Source organism: Glandiceps talaboti, chromosome 12 (genome assembly GCF_964340395.1).
Source record: "Glandiceps talaboti chromosome 12, keGlaTala1.1, whole genome shotgun sequence".
Taxonomy (NCBI): Eukaryota; Metazoa; Hemichordata; class Enteropneusta; family Spengelidae; genus Glandiceps; species Glandiceps talaboti.
In genome coordinates, this window is record NC_135560.1 from 10,515,518 (window position 1) to 10,540,237 (window position 24,720).

Consider the following 24,720-nt stretch of genomic DNA (forward strand, 5'->3'; position numbering starts at 1 on the left):
TTACATAAGATTCCTGTGGGGACTCATGTACCATTCACTAAATGTCTCTTTCTTTTTTAGTAACCTGAAATCTCTAACAGTTGAATTTTTCAGAAAATTTTGCAAAAAAAAACATCCTAAGACTACACACACCTGCAATTTAACTTTAATAGTCTTCATTATTAGTATCATACAAGTTATAGATGTACGACAGTACAATATAGTTACTTTGGAATGATATCAAAATTGGAAACGAATCTGTCTACTGCAGCAACCTACTAAGGCCGTAGTAAACTGATCAAAACGTCGTACTCACTTCCAATTTATCATTCCAGAGTAACTATAATGCACTGTCCTATCAATTCTTGAAACCATGAACAATATATTCTCTTAGTTATAGATGTGTTTGATTTAATATTTTCAAATTGACAAATAAACCTTTTAACTAATTAATAAATTGCTTTTCTTTGAAAGTGACGTTTTTTTGGCAATCATTTCTTCTCCTATGAGTAGTATGGTACTCAAGAACTGGGTGTGTGCATTCCAAAGATTTTGTAAATTATTTTGTTGTCATTTTGAAATATAGTGGTTTTATCTACAACTCTACATTCATGTTTATTTGTCAATGGACTTTTGTTCATAAATCACACATTAAACATACATAACACACCCTACCTTATTGTTATTTTGTCCAGTATTCTACACGTATCACTATATTTTTGCGTTATTTTGTTCCGTGTGTACTTTTTGGAAATAGATTATGTATATTTCATACATAGTTTTGTGTCACATATAGTTATATTTGATGGTATATGTATAGAATCAGTTGAGATATTAAACCATATTAATGACTCCATATTGTTTTTGAAAGTATTCATATGTAATACAACTGGGATGCCCAGAGAGAGTACTGTAGATACATTTACAGGTAGCATAAAGCTTTCAACTGCCTGAAGCACCACCTGGTTAGACTCATCTAAAACATCTGCATGACGATTTCAAAGAAAAACCCCTACCTATCTATAACCTATATGTTTCTCACACTTCAGAATTCTTTCTCTTTCGTGGATTGGCACTGGCAAATTAAAATTTTGTTATTTTTATCATGTCATTTGCAGGTCATACACAACCCCACATTACTAGATAGGAAGCCATAAAAAAAAATATCGGCGATGGTTCTGTAACACAATTGTAATAGTTCATGTGTGTATATTTTAAATGTTTATCCAGATGCTGAACCAGTCCTGTTGTTAACTATAGGCAATATACACCATCACCTTACTGTTGGTGTGTGCAATATCCTAGTTAAATGGATGTTTATATCCACTTACCTAACCACATCCTGATAGATTTTATGTTGTTGTTTTAGCAAAATATTGTTATATATGTCCATTTTTGGAACGTCTATCCACGTCAATTAATCCCTACTGTTATCATTCTTACAATATACACCATTATTTGACTGTTGCTATGGGCATGATCTTATTGCTAGGCATATTTGCATACATTTTTTGAATGTTTATCCACTTATCAATCCATCCCTGTTGTTATCTTTGCAATATACACCATCATTTGGCAGTTACTATGGGTGTAGTCTTGTTGCTAGGATCAGTTGTGTCAAAATGTTTTGAACACTATCTGCAGAATAACACCATCCGCATAACCCCCACCAAATTTCAGTCCCATTCATCAGGTAAGATTCAAGACATAAGATTTTGACCAAAATTGAGATTTTCAGACCTAATTCACATATCACTGATGGGATCATCATATTGTGAATACTTCTTCTTGTACACATCCCCATAAATTTAAGTTCAATCTACCCAGTAGTTTTGGAATTATAGATTTTTTGGCCAAAAATTCACATTTTTAGAATTAATTTGCATATCACTAATGGGATCATCATGCCATTAATAATTCGTCATCTACACATCCGTAAAAAAAGTTCAAGATAGAACATTCTTACCAAATTTCAGACCAATCTTTCCCATACTTTTATTAATTTAAGTTTTTTTACCAAAAAAAGATATTCTTTGACCCAAATTCTGCTGTAATGTGCTCATTTTGCTTTGAATAATTTCCCAACTTGATACCAAAAAATGTCCACACCAAATACCACGGCAATTGGGCCAACGTTTTTCACTGTCCAACATTAAGATGTTTATACACATATACATGTACACACACACACACACACAAACATACACAGACAAACAGATGTTTTACCATGCCTATAGATAGCACTACTGGCTTAAAAACAATCTGGAAAGCACATCATGACCACAAAGGTCAAAGGTCAAGGATAACTGACAACTCAAATCACTACATTTCAGTACAATCAGATTCCTTGATTTATTTCCGACATCATCTTCATCAACTCTGTGAGGTTTATATTTCACAGCAATTTCCTGAATAAATTCCACACCATTTCCAATCAAAATATAATCTAACTTACTTGAAGTGTGATATACCAGAAAAAAATTGATTTCACTTTATAACACAGCAAATCAAAATCTCAAACTCTGACATGAATTTCACCCTTTATCAATATGTTAATAACATCCTTACACTGGTGTCTTTTATCAGGGGAATACTTTTTTATTCATCTGTTCTTACTTTTACATCAAAAATGACCCAAACATTTAAAAAATTAGAGAAAATGTCTAAAATATGAGATAAAGGGTCAATTTTCAATAACCAACTCCCCAATGTCTCATTTTCTATGACATGCCGCAGAAGAAGCCTGCTTATGACAAATTTTCTTTACAGGCAGATTTTTTAGGCATCAACTTTTAAAGTTGAGTCAATAGGAAAAGTCCACATTGAATTACATACAATTTGGGGGTTTCGTTTAGACTGTTGACAGTCGTTCGTGCCTTTTTTGCTACGTTTCATCTAAAACTAAAGTCGTCCTCTTGCTCCGATCCGGAGCAATACTATAACCGCATACTGATAGCAACAGCGAGTGCCAGAGGCCTTCGCTGTTCCTATCAGTACGCGCGAGTATTAATAATAATAATAATGTTGGTTTCTTATATTCAGTGCTACGGAGCAAGGCAATGACTTTGTTTTAGATGAAACGTAGCAAAAAAGGCACGAACAGCTGTCGACACTCTAGGTTTCGTTTTGAAAAGGTCATGGTAAAAATATCACTATTCAGAGATATTTTTTGTCAATCATGTTACTGGTATGTCTTCTTTGGGTTAAAGTGGCCATATGGATGAGGATTTGGTAATTATTTTGGATTTTTAATTTATAAAACAATTTTATTATGGCTTCCTACTTGAAAAATCAATCTCAAACAACATATACTAAGTCCTTGCTTGAAACTCAATAAATTGCAAAAGATTAATAAATGTGTTACTGTACATACAAATAACAAATATCTTACACATATTTTAGCTCTTTGCAATGTATTGATTTACAAAGACAGACTTTGTCAATATTGTTTCATTTTGGTTTTTCAAGTAGCAAAACACAGTTAAATTGTTTTTATAAATAAAAAATTTGCAATAAATATAAAATCCTCATCCATATGGCCGACTATTAAGTATCCATTAAGTTGTTTACGCCTACAGCACTACAGCACTATACAACAAACTCACAAAATGTTAAAACCTGAAAAATTTATAAAATCACAAGTATATTCTGGCATCACATGTATGGAAACAAGGATAATAATCACATGTACACCTTGAATGGAGATAAAACTACACTTTGTTTAGAATTAAATGTCTGATTCCCAAAACAGCTGGTTGTGTTACCCTACGGTCACAACTTATGCTACATGGGCGTCATACAGATTTACTAAAATATACCAATATATATACAACAACCTTCAACATTCTATTTACATTTTCAAAACTGAAAATTATATTTTTGTAAAATTGAAACAATGACCTTAGCTAAGGCCTAAAAAAATTGTGTTGTTCCAATTACTCAAATTTTAGAATAGGTGGGGTAGGTAGATTTTATTTTTTTTCATATGTGAGTGTCTAGTTCAGGTAGTCATGTTCTCCGTTGTTTTCCATATGGTCTCTGTGTTATTGGTTTCTTCTCATTAGATGTACAGCCATTACAGATTGGAAGAAAAGTTTTATATTGTCTTTTTAAGGTGATGTCAGTTTTCGCATCCACTATTTCTTGCGAGATTTCACAATTTTTGTGATTTTATTATTTTTTCTTGAATACATAAAAAAAATGTTTGACAGTGAAAAACTAGGTAGGGTCAGGTAACCAGAACCACAAAAAGATTTCTTAGGCCTTATAGACAAGTTATTTACTTCATTTGCTACATTAATATCATGGTAGAAGTAAGTGGTTAATATTGACGACCAATGAAAAAGAATTTAACAGAAATAAATGATGTATGACAGGTGAACAATTTCAAGATTGAAGGAAATCATGACTGGTTGAGAACTATTAATCACAGTACACAGATAGAATATCTTCGCGAAAGTCTATTTTTACTAATTACTGGTTTATTAGTTCGAAACAATTAACCATCCGAATCACTATAAAAGCTCCAAGGTCAAGTCCTGCCTGTCAATAGACACAGGTAATGTAATCCAGTTCCTGTGCAGTATCGTTATGATTTATACCTTCACTCACAGAATTACAAACCACAGTTGGCATCCATGCTACAGGTAATGCAGTGTTGCTAAAAATCAGGAGGAAACACATCTGTACACATGAGATACAGGGTACTAAGCAATAATTCCTTATTGAGATAAATTGGCAGTAAAAGAAAAATCAACACTCAGATTCTTAGCTGCAAAAATGCTAAACCTGAAGCTTCAGCTCACGAACATATTAAACTGCACTCTGTACAAAGGTTATACACTTCCAAATTAAGGTAGTAAAGTAGAAAGGTAATATACATGTAAGTACGAAGAGTCTTTGAGCAGCAACATCAAAGCAATGTTTATTAAGCATACCATGCAAGGAGTGGATAAGAACCATGGACATGTACCCAAGGGTTTTGTTTAGCCACTAAACACTAATCCCTAGTAATTTGCATGACTAGTAAATTGTTCTACTTTGTCAAACTAAGCCATGGAAATGGTATAGTGTCTTCGATACTATGACTATGTCAACACAGATTTTCAACAGAACTGTGAACACAATATTACGAGGTCATGTTATATACCTCAGTAAGTGTACAGGGAGCTGTGATAATTAACACAAGATATATTTCTCTTGTTTTGAGACTTTTTAGGTCTTTCATCATTTTTCCCATCCATATATTATTAATATGACTGGTATACATCTCTTCAGATCTTGTATAATGGACTAAGAATAAAATACAATTTAAAAAAAAAAAAAGTTATCTGTGTTTATTATATAAAACATCAGAATCTCCATGCCAGTTAAACTTCAGATTTCAATATCTGTAAACTTAATATTATAAACTTTGATGCTGATGTTGAAAGTGAAGAAGGCCTGCATAGTGCATTATAACTGCAAACAATGCAGGTCCCCCCCCCCCCATAGTATTGCTGTTTATATAGTTCCTCTCTCTATAACACTATAGGGCTCTATATACACAATGGAGACCATAATAACTATACCTACAAACAAGGCAGGGTCACCCCCCCCCCCCCCCCCCCCAAGCAATACCGTACTGCAGTCTGTTCTCTCTAGAACGCTATAGGGCTCTATACACAGTGGAGGCCATAATAACCCCCCCCCCCCCCAAGCAATACCGTACTGCAGTCTGTTCTCTCTAGAACGCTATAGGGCTCTATACACAGTGGAGGCCATAATAACCCCCCCCCCCCCATAGCAATACCATACTGCAGTCTATTCTCTCTAGATATTATAGTTCCTCCTCTCTAGAATACTATAGGGATCTATACACAAGGGAGACCATAACAATTTCCTAAGATATTTATATTATCAAGGAATATCCTTACTATCCTAATTATCATCACCATCATTATAATTATATAATTGGATATGGGACTAGAAAGGCTAGACTAGACAACTGGATGTACTAAAATAAACAGCCTATAACAAGTTATTACTACAGAGTGCCAGTCTTACTAACTGTCTGAATTTAGGAATATATTCTTCTAACATATTAGATTAAATCAGTGTTGCTACTGTCTTGAATTTTATTACCAACCACTGAATGACACCTAAGTCTGAAGGTCACTGCAATGACGCACTCTGCATCAAACCTATCCATGTTTGCATTTTCTATGCATACAAACTGCTACCCTTGATCAAGCTTACGGGAGTTCTCTGGCTTCAGCAATATTTTACAAAATATTTGTGGCTTCCCTGCTAATAATCCACGTCCGACATATTGCCTTTTTTTTTCTCAACTAATACATTTATTTACTTTTACATTTTCACTATTGATCAGTGACCATTGTTGTAATCTTTGATAAATTTTTGGATGACAAAGTTACATAATATAAATTTATACATGATAATTGCGAAAAAAAAAAAAAATTATTATACATGTAATTGAAAAGTAATTGAAAATGTTAAAATAGAGAAATATCACAAATATGTCATGTGAGTTTTATAACATTACATTAGGACCAAATCGTCAGCCTGCAAATTGTAATCATAAACTTCAACTTGGCTTTGTGATATTTTATTCAATCAAACATGGATATATTTAAAATACCACATCCAGGGATCAGTAGTATTGGCTTGGTACAACTGCTGACATCACACCATTGCAAATGGAAATTGTTACAAACAGGGAAAGTAAATTAATGAATTGGATTAATAACACTTGGCACAGCATGTTGGAAGTACAGAGGCTTGTATTACAATCCACGGTTTGATAAGAACAGTTTTATAGCCTCTGCATATACATGAAATATCAGGAGAACTGGAAATTTGTGTGTGAATATGAACTATTATGTGAAATATACAACTGTTCTTATCAAATGCTGGTGTGTAATACAAGTCTCAACATGCTGTGCCAAGTGTTATTAATCCAATTCATTTGTTTACTTTCCCTGTTTGTAATGGGTTCTGGTTGTCAATGCTCTGATGTCGTCAGTTGTATAATGTACCAGGGTATACGTCATCTAGCCTGAAAGATCCAGGTATTGGTTCTGCTTATATAATGCGTTCCCTCACGCCTGAGCTGAACAGGGACTGTTGTGCTCCCTCACGCCTGTGAGCAGGGTCTGTCGTAATGAACCGAGACTTCAAATGAAATAAAGTACTGCCAGGCAATGTCAAATACATGTCAAACTACTCGTGATTGAATTAACATATTCATGATCACTGTACAACGAAGATTGTCATCAAAGCAATGCTATCACGTTGTTGTCAGAACAGATCCATGGATTGACCTTGGGTGCCAGGAGAGTATATCAGTGACTTCCTGTAACCCATTGATAGAATAAGGAAAACATCTCCTCCTTTGCATGTAACTCTCGAATGCCTCTTTCTGTTTCTGTTTCAGCACACTGTTGAATTGCATGACTAACATGATCCATATTGGACTACGTTGGGACTTACCGAATATTTACAGAATTGAGCAAGTTGTTTTGCGATCAGTCAAAGTGATCGAGACTAGACTGTATACTAGTGAGTCACGGGGAATACCCACATTGGGTTTTTTTATAGTGTATGTAATTTGTAAATTACAACATTTGTGGGCAGAATGTATGCTAATTTTGATCACGCACTCAGTGTACAGTGTGGTGTTTTCAAACCGAATCCAATGGTCAATAAACTGGATACTATGCTATGATTGGATCCAACAAGATTTTGGTGAAGAATTGGTACAATGGCCATTCACATGTGAATAGTGAGTGGTTTCGTAAGTGGACCAACGGCTAGACCTTCAGACTATGTATACACATGGACTGGTGACATTAACTTAGAAATTACAGTTATTATTATCATGTTTAGCATTTTTTATTTAAAAAAAAAAAATTATACATATAAATTATATGGCAGAGTATTAATAGCAAAACAGTAAACAGAACGCAAATTGTGGGTATAAACTTTAGCACTCATATTAACAATATATTTCATGTGACAATGTATGCTCACGAACTCTGGGTTCATAGTTCCATGTACATAGGAACATTTTTAATCACAAAGTCAAAAAGAAAAGTTTGGAAGCAAATTCCAAACTTTCGCTGACATCTCATCAGCATTGCCAGGGATGCATGTACAACAATGTTTTATTTGATTTCTAACGTTGCAGCATTTAAAGAAGGGGGAGGGAGGGAGGGATAATATTTTTGGGGGGTTAGTGTGATGTTGGAACACAGATTATTCAATGGGTGCATCATGTTTGTAATATGCATTGTATATTTAATGTTTTGCTAAATATATTTGTTTACATAATTATAAATGTAAATGTATGAACAGATGTGAATACTGAGGTAGAATAACAAATATAATGACATTTGTCAGTCTGTTATTGTTAATGAAATGAAAATACATCGTGAATGTAAACCCAGGTTTGTAAAAGCCATGCTAAAATATAAGCATCATTAGACAAAATAATTTTCAATATGAAGGAATAACATTTTTTTGTAATATGAACAAATCCACTGGTACAATAATATAATATGGTAATAAATTAGTTTTAAATCAATAGAATAGTTCATTTACATTATAAGCTAAAGAATAATAAGCCTTCACAAATTTTCCTGAAGAAATGGAAAAATGAAAAAAGGCAAAAATTATTTATCAACAATGTCGTCACATCTCAGTTGTTAGGAAATCTGTCACACATTATAATACCAAAAATTATTAGATTCATAAAAAATGTAATAAGTTTACACAAATAGATCCATAATTTATTACCGAACCATACAAAACTACTGAATACTTTGGCCTATCGTGTTTACAGCTATAAAATTCTATAGTTTTTACTACAAATCTTCCAACATATGTTCATGATATAAAAGAAATCTACATCAGTGGCATATGAGTCCGAGAGCCACAGGAGGTAATTCATTTACCATATCTCTTTCAACAGAGTAATATCCTGTCAGCACAAAGTAATTAACCTTCCATCTAAATGTGACAAATTATTTCATGAATTTTTGTTTCCACTTGTCAAGTATGAATGATGTTATCTTTTTGACTAAATAAATCATTTTCTTTGCCACAATATTTCAACTGACAACATTCATCAAAATTCAAATATCCATCATGTTCTTTTTTTCCATTTTGAATATTATTTTTCTATTACTGGCTTTCCTTTCCAACTTGCGCAACTCTGAATTGATCACAAATGGACCTTTTTAACCAATCAAATGAAATTTTTATTTCTCTATTGAAAGTTATTCAACGGGAGTCATTGGCAAATAAAACGTTATTTTATTATATAGTCTGGAATCCATGCTGCCTTAGTAAACAGTCTCCTGCCATTCACACTGTATATACTGAATACTAGTATCATGGCAAAGAGTTCTATTGATTACAAGTATGACCAAGAGTTCTACTGAATAGGAGTGTGGCAAAGTGTTCCATACAAGAATGGCAAAGAGCTCTACTGAATAGTAATATATAACAAAGTATTCTACTGAATACATGGATGGCAAAGTGTTCTACTGAATACTAGTATGGCAAAGTGTTCTACACAATGGCAAAGAGTTCTATCAAATACAAGTATGGCAAAGAGTTCTACTGAATACTAGTATGGCAAAGAGTTCTACTGAATACTAGTATGGCAAAGTGTTCTACTGAATACTACCGGTAGTATGGCAGAGACTTCTACTGAATACTAGTATGGCAGAGTTGACCACAACGATTCCAAAGTATACAGTAAATAGATTTGTAAAAATATTTTGTGTAATTATTAATTTGAATGCTGTTTAGAAATTCAATTAAGGTAGTTTTCCTTGGTCTGAATTACACTAAGTGTAGCAATAATCTTGACCTTTAACCTTTTTGACATGTACAGATACAAAATAGCTTGTAATGACTTTTTAGATTGTTACTTTTGAAATGTTGTCAAAGACTATCAAGTAATTATATAATCAAAATATATATAACAACCATATGTATTGTATTATATCAATTTGTTTTTGATTGCAGGCTTTAGAATTGATTTGCTGACTGTCGCATGCATGAATGACTGAGGTTTGAATCAGAACTTGAATTGCCCTAGAACCAAAAAGGCACCCTTAAGCTCCGACACATTTAGTTGTGTTTCTAACATTTATAAATCTAAAACTAGTTTGGATAAAAATAGTGCCAATAGCGTTGCAGTACAAGTGTGTGGTTTATACAGCATTCTTTTAAAATGTGTATATCCACTTGCCTATTAAACTACCAACATTATTATTTTTGCAATATATTTTTTTTATATATATTATCTTTTCACTGTTGCTATGGACATGGGCTAGTTGCTAGGCATATATATACTTATTTGCTGAATGTAAATGACTTCAATCACTCTGTGTCTTGGTAAAACGGCCGAGTTTGTCACCTTGGTAAAATGACCAGATTCTGCACCTTCAAACAACAACAGCATTCTTTGTCTTCCCAATACCGTTATTTCGAAATGTTTTGCCACTAGCAGCACGCTCACGCTACGTAGGTCGCAATCACTTCTGTTTTGTGGTTATGATCAACCGAATCAATCACATCGACGATTAATGCGTGCCGTGGCACGCAATCCAGTGAAAGTACTTTCGGAAGAATAAGAGTTGATCATATGACCATCATCGCAATTAAGATTATTTCGTTGTGAAACACTGACTGCAACTAATACATCTCTACATACATATTTTCTAAGACAGAAACTTATAAATGTTTGCGTTAGATCACGTGCCAAAGGCCGATGTACGCGCTATCGCGAACACAATTGATTACACCTGCAAAATAGAAGTGGCTGCAACCTACCTAAAGTAAGCTCGCAGCCCACTATTGGTAAAATGACTAAAGCTCTGTGGCATGAATAAATGATTCAGATTACTCATTGTGGTCATTTCAGCTTGTTCCACATCAAAACTACAATCTCTTTTTAAAAAAATGTTCAATATACAGTGAAAACATCATTTTTGGTCTGAGATCTGAAGATTTAACCTCCACTTAATGACATTGCCAAAGGCAATAAAAAATACATACAATATTTACAAAGTGTTCATTCAAAAATGTATGAAGTCTACATACAAATACTTGTACTGTGTGATTTTATCTCTGTCCATAGTAATGTATGGGTAGATTCTCATTGTTATACACCTACACATTGTACAACGATAAATCAAATCTCTCTACATACTAGCTACTCTTCTCAGATCTTTATCAACTGCATTGTGGGATTTTCTTTTATCTTGAACATCTCTATTCATTGGTTGCTAGACAACTATCAAAGAATTCTTCATAGATTCAATGGCCTCAACAACCCCATTACATGTGTCTTTGATAAACACGGTTTAAAAACCTTTTACCTGAGTTACAATGTTCACTTTAATGAATTTGGCTTGAAAACTGTACTGGCTTTATAAGAAGTATTACGTTTCAATCAGAAAACCAACAACATGTTAACTGAAAATTAATAGAATATTAATAATTAGATATATGCAGCTGTCAAGTTTATCTATGATTAGTAAAGTAACAGGTTGAACCCATGATCACATTGCGGTGCTCATTTTAGGGTAGGATCCAAAAATCAATTTTTGACCTGAGTTTTTGTACCCTATTATATGTACAGTTACACAAATATGTTTACCGACACTTGATTCAGTACTGTTCAGGGTGTACAGTATTACAAATAAGTCAGTACATCTAACATAGTGTAGTCAGACAATGACCATCTCTGGGTTAATAGTTTTGTGACAAACCCCATCTAAGTAATTTACATATTATTGGATATAATTTGCCTAGGATTGTATACTGTATATACACAGGACAACTCCATCTAAGTAATTTACATATTATTGGATATAATTTGCCTTGGATTATGCACTGTATATACACGACAACTCCATCTAAGTAATTTACATATTATTGGATATAATTTGCCTTGGATTATGCACTGTATATACACATGACAACTCCATCTAAGTAATTTACATATTATTGGATATGATTTGCCTTGGATTGTATACTGTATACACACATGACAACCCCATCTAAGTAATTTACATAATATTGGATATAATTTGCCTTGGATTATGCACTGTATACACACATGACAACTCAGCCTAAGTAATTTACATATTATTGGATACAATTTGCCTTGGATTATGCACTGTATATACACAGGACAACTGCATCTAAGTAATTTACATATTATTACATATAATTTGCCTTGGATTATGTACTGTATATACACAGGAGAACTGCATCGAAGTAATTCATAATATTGGAATATAATTTGCCTTGGATTGTGCACTGTATATACACAGGACAACTCTGTCTAAGTAATTTACATAATATTGGAATATAATTTGCCTTGGATTGTGCACTGTATATACACAGGACAACTCCATCTAAGTAATTTACATATTATTGGATATGATTTGCCTCGGACTGTGCACCATCTAAGTAACTGGATATAATATAATTCTATTTATGATGTCCACTATGATCATATTGATTCTGTCTGCAAATTACCATGTCAACATTGTGGCTGAATTATTTTCATAATAATAACACTTATGAACTCTTTGGAAAGACCACCCACTCGAAGCCAAATTGGGTGAAATAACAGGAAATTGATATAATAGTTGCATACAGTAGTTGCATGCACTGTTAGAATGAAACCACTCAGCCTATGCTAATATCTCATCAATTTTGCTGTCTGCCTGACAATTTCAATAAAAATGGTCATTAATAGCAAAATATGTACTTTAGGAAAAAATCACCCAATATCATACAAGCTCAATAAACGAACCCCAATTATTCAGAACAAAACGCTCTCCTTCTCCTCCTCAAAGAATGTTCACAAGTGTGACATCGACACGTTTATATACATGTATGGTGTAGACCGTGATTAAATTCTTCGTTGTCATACCACTGCGATCGATACAATGTAAAAAAACATGGTAAAAACATTAAAATACTCACCAGAAACCAAACACTGTATATCACATAATATATAGCAGTAAATCTTCATCAACTTAGCAACATCTCAGTAGTAAATATAAAGCATTTTTATCACTGAATGCGTGAATTTTTTTAAAAATTTAGATAGAAGTATGAAAATGAAGTTCAGCAATCACATTAATGCCAGACCCCTCCTCCCTAACTGAATGAAGTTCATTTATTGATTCCTTAATTAACGTGAGCCAAAAATATAATTTTTGTTTATTTTTCTTTCCATTTTTTTTATAACTTCTTACTTCACCTTAGACTATAATAATATAAATGAAACAGGCTCTGCCAATCCACAAAACGTCACCTTAAAATATGTTTCCCAGAATGATACATGTACTTAAAGTGGCACAAGCTGAATTTATAAGTTTTCTACCCAAGTGAAAATACTTACATACAATTCTGATTAAACTACATGTATTCTAGTATAATGTTAATGTCGATATATACCTTCTATGACATTACAATTTGTCTTCTGGCATTGTTAGAAGTGTTGCTTGTATAGTAGGGAGTTCCTATACATTTTTTGATGCATAAACAAATTATGTCATCAGATTATTTATAAGTTATGATCCCATTCCTAATCAGTAAGTGGAATACTGTGAGTAACTTTTAATATGACGAAAACATTACATCCCAAAAAAAATAAAAACTCATCTTGAGCCCCTTAACTTTTGTGTAGATACAGGGCCTGTATAATTCATTGTATATATTCATGTGTCTCAAAAAATGAGTTCTATATTATGCAAATTCAAACATTTGTTAATTATACGTATGTGTATATCATTGCAGTGCAATATTCAGCCTGTAGTTATCTATGTATACTATAAACCATTTAACACAAAATTAAAACATTGGTTGGATAGAATTACATATTTTCTAAAATTTAGTACACTTATGATACATATTATGCATACATTGTATCTTGTGTTTATGTAGACATTTTGTTTATCAACCAGCAACTACTTTGTTATTTTAGCATTGATTTTCACCATGACACTTACTGATGCATTGTGGGTATACTAGTGGTGTCCATTTCACTGTTGCTATTGGTTACAACATGATGAACAGTCATCAGCTGTCTCCAGACACCTAATCAGATCATGTATAATAGTGAATATGAGAAAAACAGTCATCTATAAGAAAAATTCCTCAGTTGCCATCACCGTACATGATAAAATGCTGACGGAGTAATGGTACGAATGGTTACAGCCCTATATTTAGGGTTCATGCCCTTTCATCTGTAGACAAAACCAGGTCACTGAAATCTGACATCAGTGGACACCTTCACCTTAGTAGTTTTAGGCAAATAAATTTAGAAGTCAGTTATTCACTGGATGAATATAAAGTTAAAGGCTACCTGAGTGGCAATGTCATTACGTCAGTACAAGTATGTCCCCACCAGATAGCTCTGAACTATTAAAGGACGTACATACACTACTCTCGGCTACATGGTCAGATTGTAATACCGTTTTCCCTGTAAAGAAGGTAATAAGGGTTTTGAGCCCATCACCTGTAATATCTGAGCTACCTCTCATGGAAACAAAAATCGTATACATTTGAAAGCACTTTCAGATGTCAAGATATCAGGAGTATCAAAACAGTTACCCAACTTGAGATACTACATATATTTTTACAATGTTACTAGATGTCAAAAGCTTTACTTTTTGAAAGGGGTTCACTTCGTGAAGTTTAACCTTCCCTCGCTTTTGACCAGAGAGACTGTAAAAGTATTGGTCTTTAGGCTGTCTTGGGAATGTTTTCTTCTAGGAAGAATGCTGCAATTCAATAAACCTGTCACTTTGACAAATTCTGAACTGGTCAACAAATTAATCTGTATGATTATATATATATATATGTACATCTTTTCTAATGTCAAACTATTAGATAGCACTTAATTAGTTGAGGTTAACAATTTGTTAAAACTAACACACACAACTTTTGGTCAACTCCTGTAAGATAATAAGTAACTACCTGGTAACCTAACATATTAGATATGCATTACTAAGAATACAACCAGGCTATGTTTAGCAAATGATGTAAATAACACATGGCACAATATGTGGTGGGTGAATTGTTCACATATGAAGAAATATGTATACAGGACAGACAGACAGACAGACAGACAGACAGACAGACAGACAGACAGACAGACAGACAGACAGACAGACAGACAGACAGACAGACAGACAGACAGACAGACAGACAGACAGACAGACAGACAGACAGACAGACAGACAGACAGATGGATGGATGGACAAACAAACCGACAGGGAGAGTCAGACAGACAGACAGACAGACATACAGACAGACAGACAGACAGACAGACTGAGACATACATACATACATACATACATACATACATACATACATACATACATACATACATACATACATACATACATACATACATACATACATACATACATACATACATACATACATACATACATACATACATACATACATAGACAGACAGCCAGACAGACAGACAGACAGAGACAGACAGACTAGACAGGCAGGCACGCAGTCACACACACGCACACACACACACACACACACACACATACACACACACACACACACACACACACACACACACACACACACACACACAAGCATACACAAAATACATGTACACACAAATATGGCATAAGAATATAGATGTAAGTTATTGATTTTATGACAATTTACTTCAGATATTTCTAAAAATACTTGTACTGCTCACACCTTCAAAAGATCAGTCATTAAATTATTGGTCTTACTTTCATCACACGACACAAAATGATGATTTTCTAAATTATACTCTTTTTTATAAAAGATATTATCTTGAATTTATTGACCTTTATATCAAAATGGAAAGAAAATTTCTATAACATGCCCAGAGATGCAAGTCCACTGCTTGTAGTCAATGACATCGCCTTTGATAAAATATCTTTTGACAGTTCTCCGAAAGGAACAGAATCACAGGATGTGACCTGCTGAGATTTGACTCCCTAACTTGATAACCAATTTCATATCTTGCAAATGTAGTAACAATATACAGTAACCAACTACAATCATCTTCACTTACGAAATCAAAATATAACTATGATAAAATAAAAAATTTATTGATAAGGTACTCCTCATAAATTAGCAAGGCTTACTGTATTGGTAACATAGCAACCATTTCGATATTAATATTTATGTTTTATTTGACTTTTAGGCCATAAATCAACAAATTGAACTATTACCAGTTACTACGTTATTAAGTCTTCAGCATAATAAATATAGTTTTGTGAGGTCGACGTGAAATTTTGATGCTTGCATGACATCAACAGTTCGTGAGGTCTTGATGACATCTTGACAGTTGAATGACATCATCACTTTGTGGGGTTTGAATGTCATCATCATTTTGTGAGATCTGCATCATTGTCATCATCATTATGTGAGGTCTGGATGACATAATCATTTTGTTATGTCTGAATAACATCATTTAGAGAGAAAATGAGACAAGATTGACTATAAAATAACTGTTTTATATAAGTACTGCACATCGAACAAGAAATACATACACACTATGTACATATTCATTTTAATTCTTCCAGCCACACATTTGATCCATTCTTAGCTGTTTACATATTTAACTGTCTGCATCTCAATGGACAAGAATAAAAACCCTTAAAATTTGAAATAAAATGAAATGTTTACTGCAACCAAATTATAATCTCGGTAGTCTGTTGCATTCAGGACCATATACACTTTATGCTAAATTTGACATTTAAATTGTAGTCTTACTGCTTACTTAGAAAGACAGCAGCAGTCTGGTCCGTCCTATAGCAATTTCAATAAAGGGCAATTACCTCTGTGCATTGAAACATACAAAGGTGTCAAAAGAGAACCAGTACGTGTTGGAATAAACCGTGATTAAAACGCTGCAGAAAAAAAAGACTCTTTTTCTTTGACATTGTAGTTTTTTTAATGACTTCTGTATTATATACAAATGTACATTAATTAATATGGCAAATAGAACATTGCATACATCCCACTGTCAGCCAATAATACAGAAGTTGAAGTAGCTACTACAAACCAGGATGTGAATATATAGCGAAATTGATAACTGTAACAGTAGTATTTTCTCTAACAGCACAAATTTTACATATACGTTTTCTCCCTATACCCCCTACATTGTTTTAATATCAAAGGTGATTTATACAAACTGGCGGGTATTTTTTATTTTTTATTTTTTTTATTTATTTTTTTTTTAATTACCTCAAGACATGAAAATGAATATAATGTAATAATCTACAATCATGAGTAATAAAATAAATGTAAAATAATCAGTCATGTGATGTTTTTTTTTTAAAACCAATTTATCTTTTACTTCACAAATGTATATTATGATCAGCTATTTTTTTTTTAAGTTCTATGAATCAACATTTTCAGGTTCACAATACCAGGAGCACTTGTGGAGCTTGTCACCTATTTTAAATTACACTACAAAACTAAGTAATCACAATTTCCTATAGAGTAGATGTGGGTTACTTATTTGTGTACAATACGCAAAAGTCAATTTGACATACCACTGACACAGAGCTAGAACCGTTCATGACCCACCAAAATGTCATGTTTTTTCTGAATGTGGTGACTCACAACATACCCCATTTAAAACCATCTATGAACCGTGATGGGGGGGACGTTACCAACTTCCAAGAATTTGGGATAATTGTCTGAAGTCACGTGACTTCAGAGAACACTAATGAACCCAATATTTTGGTGCAATAATTAGAATTTAAATTTGTGAACTTAAAACCCATTTTCATGTAATATTTGACTCACAACAAAAATATATTGTTTTTAATTTTTATTAGGGGGCACTGCTTATGTATTATTACATCCTCTCGTTCTTTAGCCACACATACTACACATGTATATATTATGTATCAGTCCTCATTTCACGTGACAACATCGAATGGATTTAATAGTTGGCAGAATCGGTTCACCCACTGAGGGGCTCAGTCCCCTCGATATAAATGTACGGATTTGTGATGATATTCTAGTCAGAATCTCAGTGAAAAATTCTCCATTTCAGATTGCATGACATTTTGTAGACTTTGAGTACATGAATGATGCATACATAAATAGATGTCAAATATAATCCGAATTCCACAACAGAATCTCTACAACTAGTTGATCTTTCCAAATCATACACATAATGTTGGAGACTTCATTTTGACGTGTGTTCGTTATCAGATCGATGACAAAAAAAACAAGACTATCACACACAATCTGTCACTACAAAATCAGAGTCCATGCCAATCACACTGTCCTTGAATCAATATAATATTTTCCAATACAATGCTTGGATTATTCTCCTCCACACCAATTTCATTCTTACCCAACAGACAACACCTTTTTTAATGGCCTAATTTGTTCCCTAGTGAACACAATGTCTGTTAATTGACATTCTTTCTATTAGTCAGCCTCTGAAAGATGTTATTATGCTATGTCAAGAACCTCCCTGACTTTCTGATAACCATCACACATTACGCTTTTCAATGTGTATTCGTTACTGAATTATTAATCATCTGACATGCGCTATTAAAAACCAATAAATAATCTTAATGAGCCCATTTTGTTATTGGTAAAGACTTGGCATATCTCCCATATGGAAAATTTCTTACAGCTGGGAAACATGTTTTAATTGAGGCAATCAAACGCATGACTAGCTCAATACTCCCGCCTAGACTGATATCGTAAGAAACGGGGATTGCTGTGGCACACCGTCGGTGAATACACCATACAACCTGAATGACACTCACATTAATGGATAATAGTCTGAATACATACACAGTTAATTCTGTATATACATGATTAGTATACTCAGACAAATTGGTGATGGGCAAGAAAGGGATAAAGAAAATGTCGGCGATACTAACGGAGTAAAATGGACTACTGTTCAGACAGAATTGCCGACAGATAAGTGTGATTGAATATGGTGAATGTAAAAACATGGGGAGTAAAAAGGGTAAGACAATCTGTGTTTAGTGGCTGACTCAACTACGGTTTACAGAATTGGCAACAGATAAATAGATTCAATAATCAGACTGCGGAAAACAGAATATATAGATAAATATATGTATATATATACATGTATTTCTTTACAGGCAGACTATATGTATGTACGTCATTATACATATATGTGTTTACGGGCTCACATTTTACCAAATTAAGATATTCAATATTTATATTACAGAAAAAATGCCCAGAATAATACAATGTATAGGTATACTGTCAGACTATGCTAGATTTTATCAAATTTAGAGATTCAATATTTAGATTACAGAAAAAACGCCCAGAATAATACTGTGTATATATATACGTGTTTACTGGCAAACTATGCTAGATTTTACAATATTACCAAAAGATTCAATATTTAGATCACAGAAAAAAAAACCAGAATAATACTGTGTATATGTATGTGTTTCACAGCAGACTATATGCTAGGTTTTACAAAATTAAGAGATTCAATATTCAGACCACAGAAAAAAAAACAATAAAAAGCTAAATATATGTATACATGTGTTTACCTACTATGCTAGGTTTTATAACATCATCAAGAAATTCAACATCTAGATTACAGAAGAAAAAACAGAATAAATCGAAAATAATAAAGTGTACTTATGCGTTTACTTGCTGACCGTGGTATGTTTTACAGATCTGCCACAAGTAAAATAAACTAAATATTTGAATTGTGGGGGAAATTGGAAATAAAAATGCCAAGTGTTTACAGCAGATAGATGAACAATTTTAGATTTTATATTAGTATATAGTAACGTTATAAAATGAAATTAAACCTTGCGATTGTCAGAAATTTAGTCAAACTGTCAACCTCAAATCGTTGTACCAGGTTTCATTTTGATTTCTCATCTTTCTCATAGAAAATTATACCTGCCGGTATTCAACATGAAATGGTTTCAGGGCACTATGACAAATTAGACACATCTAAAAATCATGACAAATTGGACGCATCTAAAATTACAAACGATAAACGTTACATGTACAGATAAAATTGACTTGTCTGAGAGAAATAAGCTCTTTTCCTCGTTACCTCTCTTTTGACTACTTTGAAATGTTTATAACTAATCATGATCCGTACTCAAATGTAACAAGTACCATACTAGATTACTACCAATCAACTAGAAAATGTTGATCCTTCTAAACCATCATGGCAACCAACAAATAATCTTGAGAGAAAAAAAATTGCCATTTGTTGAATGTGGAGTAACCAAAATAGCACCCGATAGCTTTTAGCGTAGAATTTATGTGTTAATTATTTTTCATGTTTATCTACATGCTGATCCAATCCTGTTCTTTGTTACCTATGCAATCATTTTCATCATTTTGCTGTTGCTATGGGCTGAACAAAATGTAATGAATGAATAAATAAATAAATAAATAAATAAATAAATGAATGAATGAATGAACGAATGATTAAAGGCTCACATTCAGGGGTAAAATGTAGTAAAACGCTATCAGCAGTACATTGTGCACTTTCATATATTAAAAAAATCAATGACTTCACAAATGTATAGGTTCTCATTTCATTTCATTTCATTTCCTATATGTACAACTGCATACTTTTGTTGTTATTTCAGGCAGAAATAATTCTAATTACATTTTAAATACCTTTTTCTTTTTTTTGGTTGATAGTAGGACACTGACACTTAAAACAAATCCGAAATCAGTACCTTTTTTTGAGATTCATGGTATAAACAAACATGCTGTGAACACTCGCATCTTGTCAACATCTTGTCAACAACAGCCATACCCCATGACCCTTTCCATTGACCACGTTTGACATTACTTGAACTTCACCTCATCAGTCAGATGGTGGTGACAATGACAGAAAAACACTAAGCCATTACAAAGCTGTTGCTATGGCAACGAGATGTTTGTCCGATGTCATCTCGATGATAGTACATAAAAGTACAGATAAAAACTCACATTCTCCTGTCAAATAGCTAAAATCATTTTTTATCGTTTTTATGAAGTACTTCCATGACATTTTCTCAACTCCTGACCCTCTTTTTAACATTACTGTCTATGTTGAAATGTACAGAATGCTAATGTCATAATGATGAAATTCATGGATTTTCCATCAAAATATTCTCAATTCTAGTCTGGGAACAGTGCGTCAATCACATATTCTGTTTTCCTACCTACAGTACCATTAACAGGTGTTAACTAATGTCACCTGTTGACAAAGACATATTAACGATCTTTGAAAGGCAACACAGGTCAAGGATTCCACACAAAGGTATATATTGTAGGAAATATTCCTCAGATGCTTTCTATATTACGTATTTCTTATTTGAAGTGACTAAATGAATACACAAATTTACATAATCAAACTATAAACAAATTTACATAAACCATAAACAAATTTTCATAATCAAACTCTACACAAATTTACATAATCAAACTATAAACAAATTTACATAATCAAACTAGGTGTGACTGATTCTAAGCTGTCAAGTTTTCTAAATCTGTATTTTGAATATTTTGAATAGACTCATTTTCTTAGAAATCAGAGAAAGAGCCTACAAGAATAAACACACTGCAATTTCATTTCTTTTTATCCAAAACAGTTTTAAATGACAAGAAATAATTGTCGCATGCTAAGAGGAAAACATGTACAGGAGCAACAACAACATTATTCAAGATAATTATATTAACACTAGAAATGTGCAAGAATAATTAATCCATGTGAAATGAGAGGATTAATTGCTTTATCAAAACCACACACAAGAGAACTTTATAGTTGTCAGTAGACTCTTTTGGTGTGTTAACAGTCATCAATCCTCAAATTGCTTCATTTAGACTAACTACAAAAAAGAGATGTTAGACTTATCACATAATCTCTACAATTTCCACCAACAACACCATAATTCAAGGATAGATTCTGACATTTATAACACTCAAAATAAATTAAACCATTTGACCCTACCCCCACCCCTGCCCACCCCCACCCCCACCCCACCCCACCCAGTACCCCCATATTCCTGATTACAAATCCAGCCTTTAACACTTGAAACGCTAGGACCTAACCACACAGCAGAGGAATGAAGGGGTTAAACAATGTATAGGGCTCCACTGACACTAATACACATGAACTATCTATGCATTATGTATGCATCACCTCTCTCGGTACATGCACTCTGCATCGATACACATATCATTATTTACAGTGCTATAAAACCAACACTGTAATGCTAAAACATCCCTTGATCATGACTTCAAGATACTTTGAACACAGCATTTCAACAATCACAAGACATCATCTGACTGATGTGTTTACTTGTTTCTGGTTTGTTGCTATGACAACTTACCTGTATAGGTGGCAATGTCACTTTCATGGGACCAAAATTGAGCTCCTTTGAAGCACCCTATATAATTATAAAGAAATGAAACAAAGACAAACTTAAGTATATTGAAGATGCTAAAATGACTAAGAGTTGAATCGTTAAGATTAAGATATGTTATCGAATTCAGTGGATATCTCTGATGGGACATATAATATTGGTAATGTGTGCATCTAATATGTTTTAAAAAGTTCAGATTCCCCCATGTTCATGTATACCACACACTTATCAAAGGGCAACATTTACGTCATACCTTAGATTAATCAGATAACAATTTCACTTAAGGTTGTAGAGTAATACTTTCCAATTTTCAAGGCAACCTTTGTCATTACTTCCCCTACAGGCATCTCACCAAATATTTCATATCATTTCCATTGAAAACAGATAATAAAACCAGTTTCCTTTCACAGGAACAACTAATTTTGTGTCTTTCATGTTTTTAATGATAACTTTGAAAAAAAAATAGGGAATAACATCATGGAAAGAATGAACAAAGTTAAAGTTTTTCCCCGCAAGCAAAAAAATAATAATAATCATTTATATGATTTACTGCAACATCAAATTTTACGAATGAGAAAGTACATCCTGTAATGAAACGGTTAAAATATTTGTTGTTGATCATTTTTTTTCTTTTTTTTTAGTAGAGAAAAAAATACAGAAATTATACTTGTTATGTTATAGCTGTTAGATTACTGGATTATTGGCAAATTAGATTCAACATCCAAGCTATGTGATGTAGTGTAATGAAATGGTAACTAGGCAACCGATTTCATCCAAAAAACTACAGCTTCCTTTGTCATCACTGTAAACCACACAGGAAAGCGTCAGACTCTGAAGGTGTTGATAAATAAGACCAAGAAAATTAAACTGGAGATTTATAAAGATACAAGGCAATTTTGGTTCATGTTTTCTGACTTTGGTTTAGGAATGTTATTTCTTTTTTCGAGCACTAAACATATCAGCAGAGGCCCTTCCATAATACTTACCCTCATTTCAGCGGTCGATCTGCTAGTTTGCGTCTCTGCTTCAATACTAATAGTTCCTCGTCTATCTCTTCGCCCAACTTGTGTCGGACCAGCTACGCCTGTACTGGACGGACCAGCTTCGGTAATGTCAGTGCTTCGAATCAAATGGGTATGTTGTTGTTGGTGGTGTGAGAAAGAAGACGGGCGCGGCGAGTTTGATTCATCCGAGTCACGGCAATATACAACTCCACTCTGTGAAACGTGAATACTCGGCGCGCAGCCCATCTCTTCCTGCTAGTTATCGGTCTCCTCGCATTATAGCGAGAATTTCAAACAACCAACACGGCTGCCATGTACGAGACCGTTCTGATAATCGTCTTCTGTTGGTATGAATTATTCAGGGTAAAAAAGTGAAAAACTTCAAATCACTGCAAGCTCGAAGAATACCTGTCCGTTGACTTCACGGTGACTGGCGATGAACAATGTAGAAACCACAGAAACACACAGCTGATGATGTTGGGTAACGAAACGCATGTAAAAACTTCCGACTTTCGAGAGGGAGCAGAACGAATCGAAGAATATTCAATGGCAATCACACACTTCACTGACCCGACTGACACAAAATTCCTACTGTAGGAGAGAGGCATACAATGTTGAAATATTACTCGATCAGTTTCACAGAAGTCCGAAACGGCAGCTGCTTTCGCATAGGAAGCAATTTCTCACGTCGGTGCTCGGTGCATCGATAATGTACTGATGATGTCAAAGCTCAAATAGCCAGCTAGCCAATCATGTACTAGTAACTTTGCCATGTGACGCTACTGCTGACGTACATTTCAAAGCCAATCGCGAGATACAGCAATTCGTATAAAACGCCTCTATTCTGTATATAATATTATTGTAGTTTAAACAGAACTGCATTTTATTACTTTCATAGTAATCTTTGTGCGATCTTTAACATCGATCGCCGTTTTTGAAATGTCAAGTCATGCCCTGACCTACAACTGTTGTCTTCACTAATCATTCTCTTCACGGCCAATTAAACCAACACAGTTTACATTAACATGTAATCAAATGCAATGTAAAAAAAGATGCTTGTTTTTAATTTGAATATACCGTAAACTTCGATTGGGACGAGTACTAACTTGCGTCAGTGAATTTTTATAACTGATTACCCAACATCACCCAAGTACAGCTTTCCTGTGACATGCGCACAGCAGTAAGCTTTGTCACCATGAAGTTGTGTCTGATCAAAATATTGATAAATTAATTTTAGTCGTGATTGCATATCCTATAGCAATATCAAAATTCACTTATTTATTTGTTGCTTT

At 33.6% G+C, this 24,720-nt stretch overlaps 1 protein-coding gene across 2 annotated transcripts in view; it reads right to left on the reverse strand.

Moving 5' to 3' along the window:
- Positions 1-24,120, reverse strand: part of LOC144443896 (high affinity cAMP-specific and IBMX-insensitive 3',5'-cyclic phosphodiesterase 8B-like) — a 62,810-nt gene extending 38,690 nt beyond the window's left edge. For both annotated transcript variants that reach the window (XM_078133494.1, XM_078133493.1), the window contains exons 1-2: positions 23,411-24,120; positions 22,392-22,448 (exon numbers count right to left, since the gene is read on the reverse strand). In XM_078133494.1, the coding sequence (XP_077989620.1) occupies positions 22,392-22,448; positions 23,411-23,674 (321 nt within the window). In that variant the 5' untranslated portion in view covers positions 23,675-24,120. The remainder of the gene's footprint in view (positions 1-22,391; positions 22,449-23,410) is intronic.
- Between the last annotated feature and the right edge of the window lie 600 nt (positions 24,121-24,720).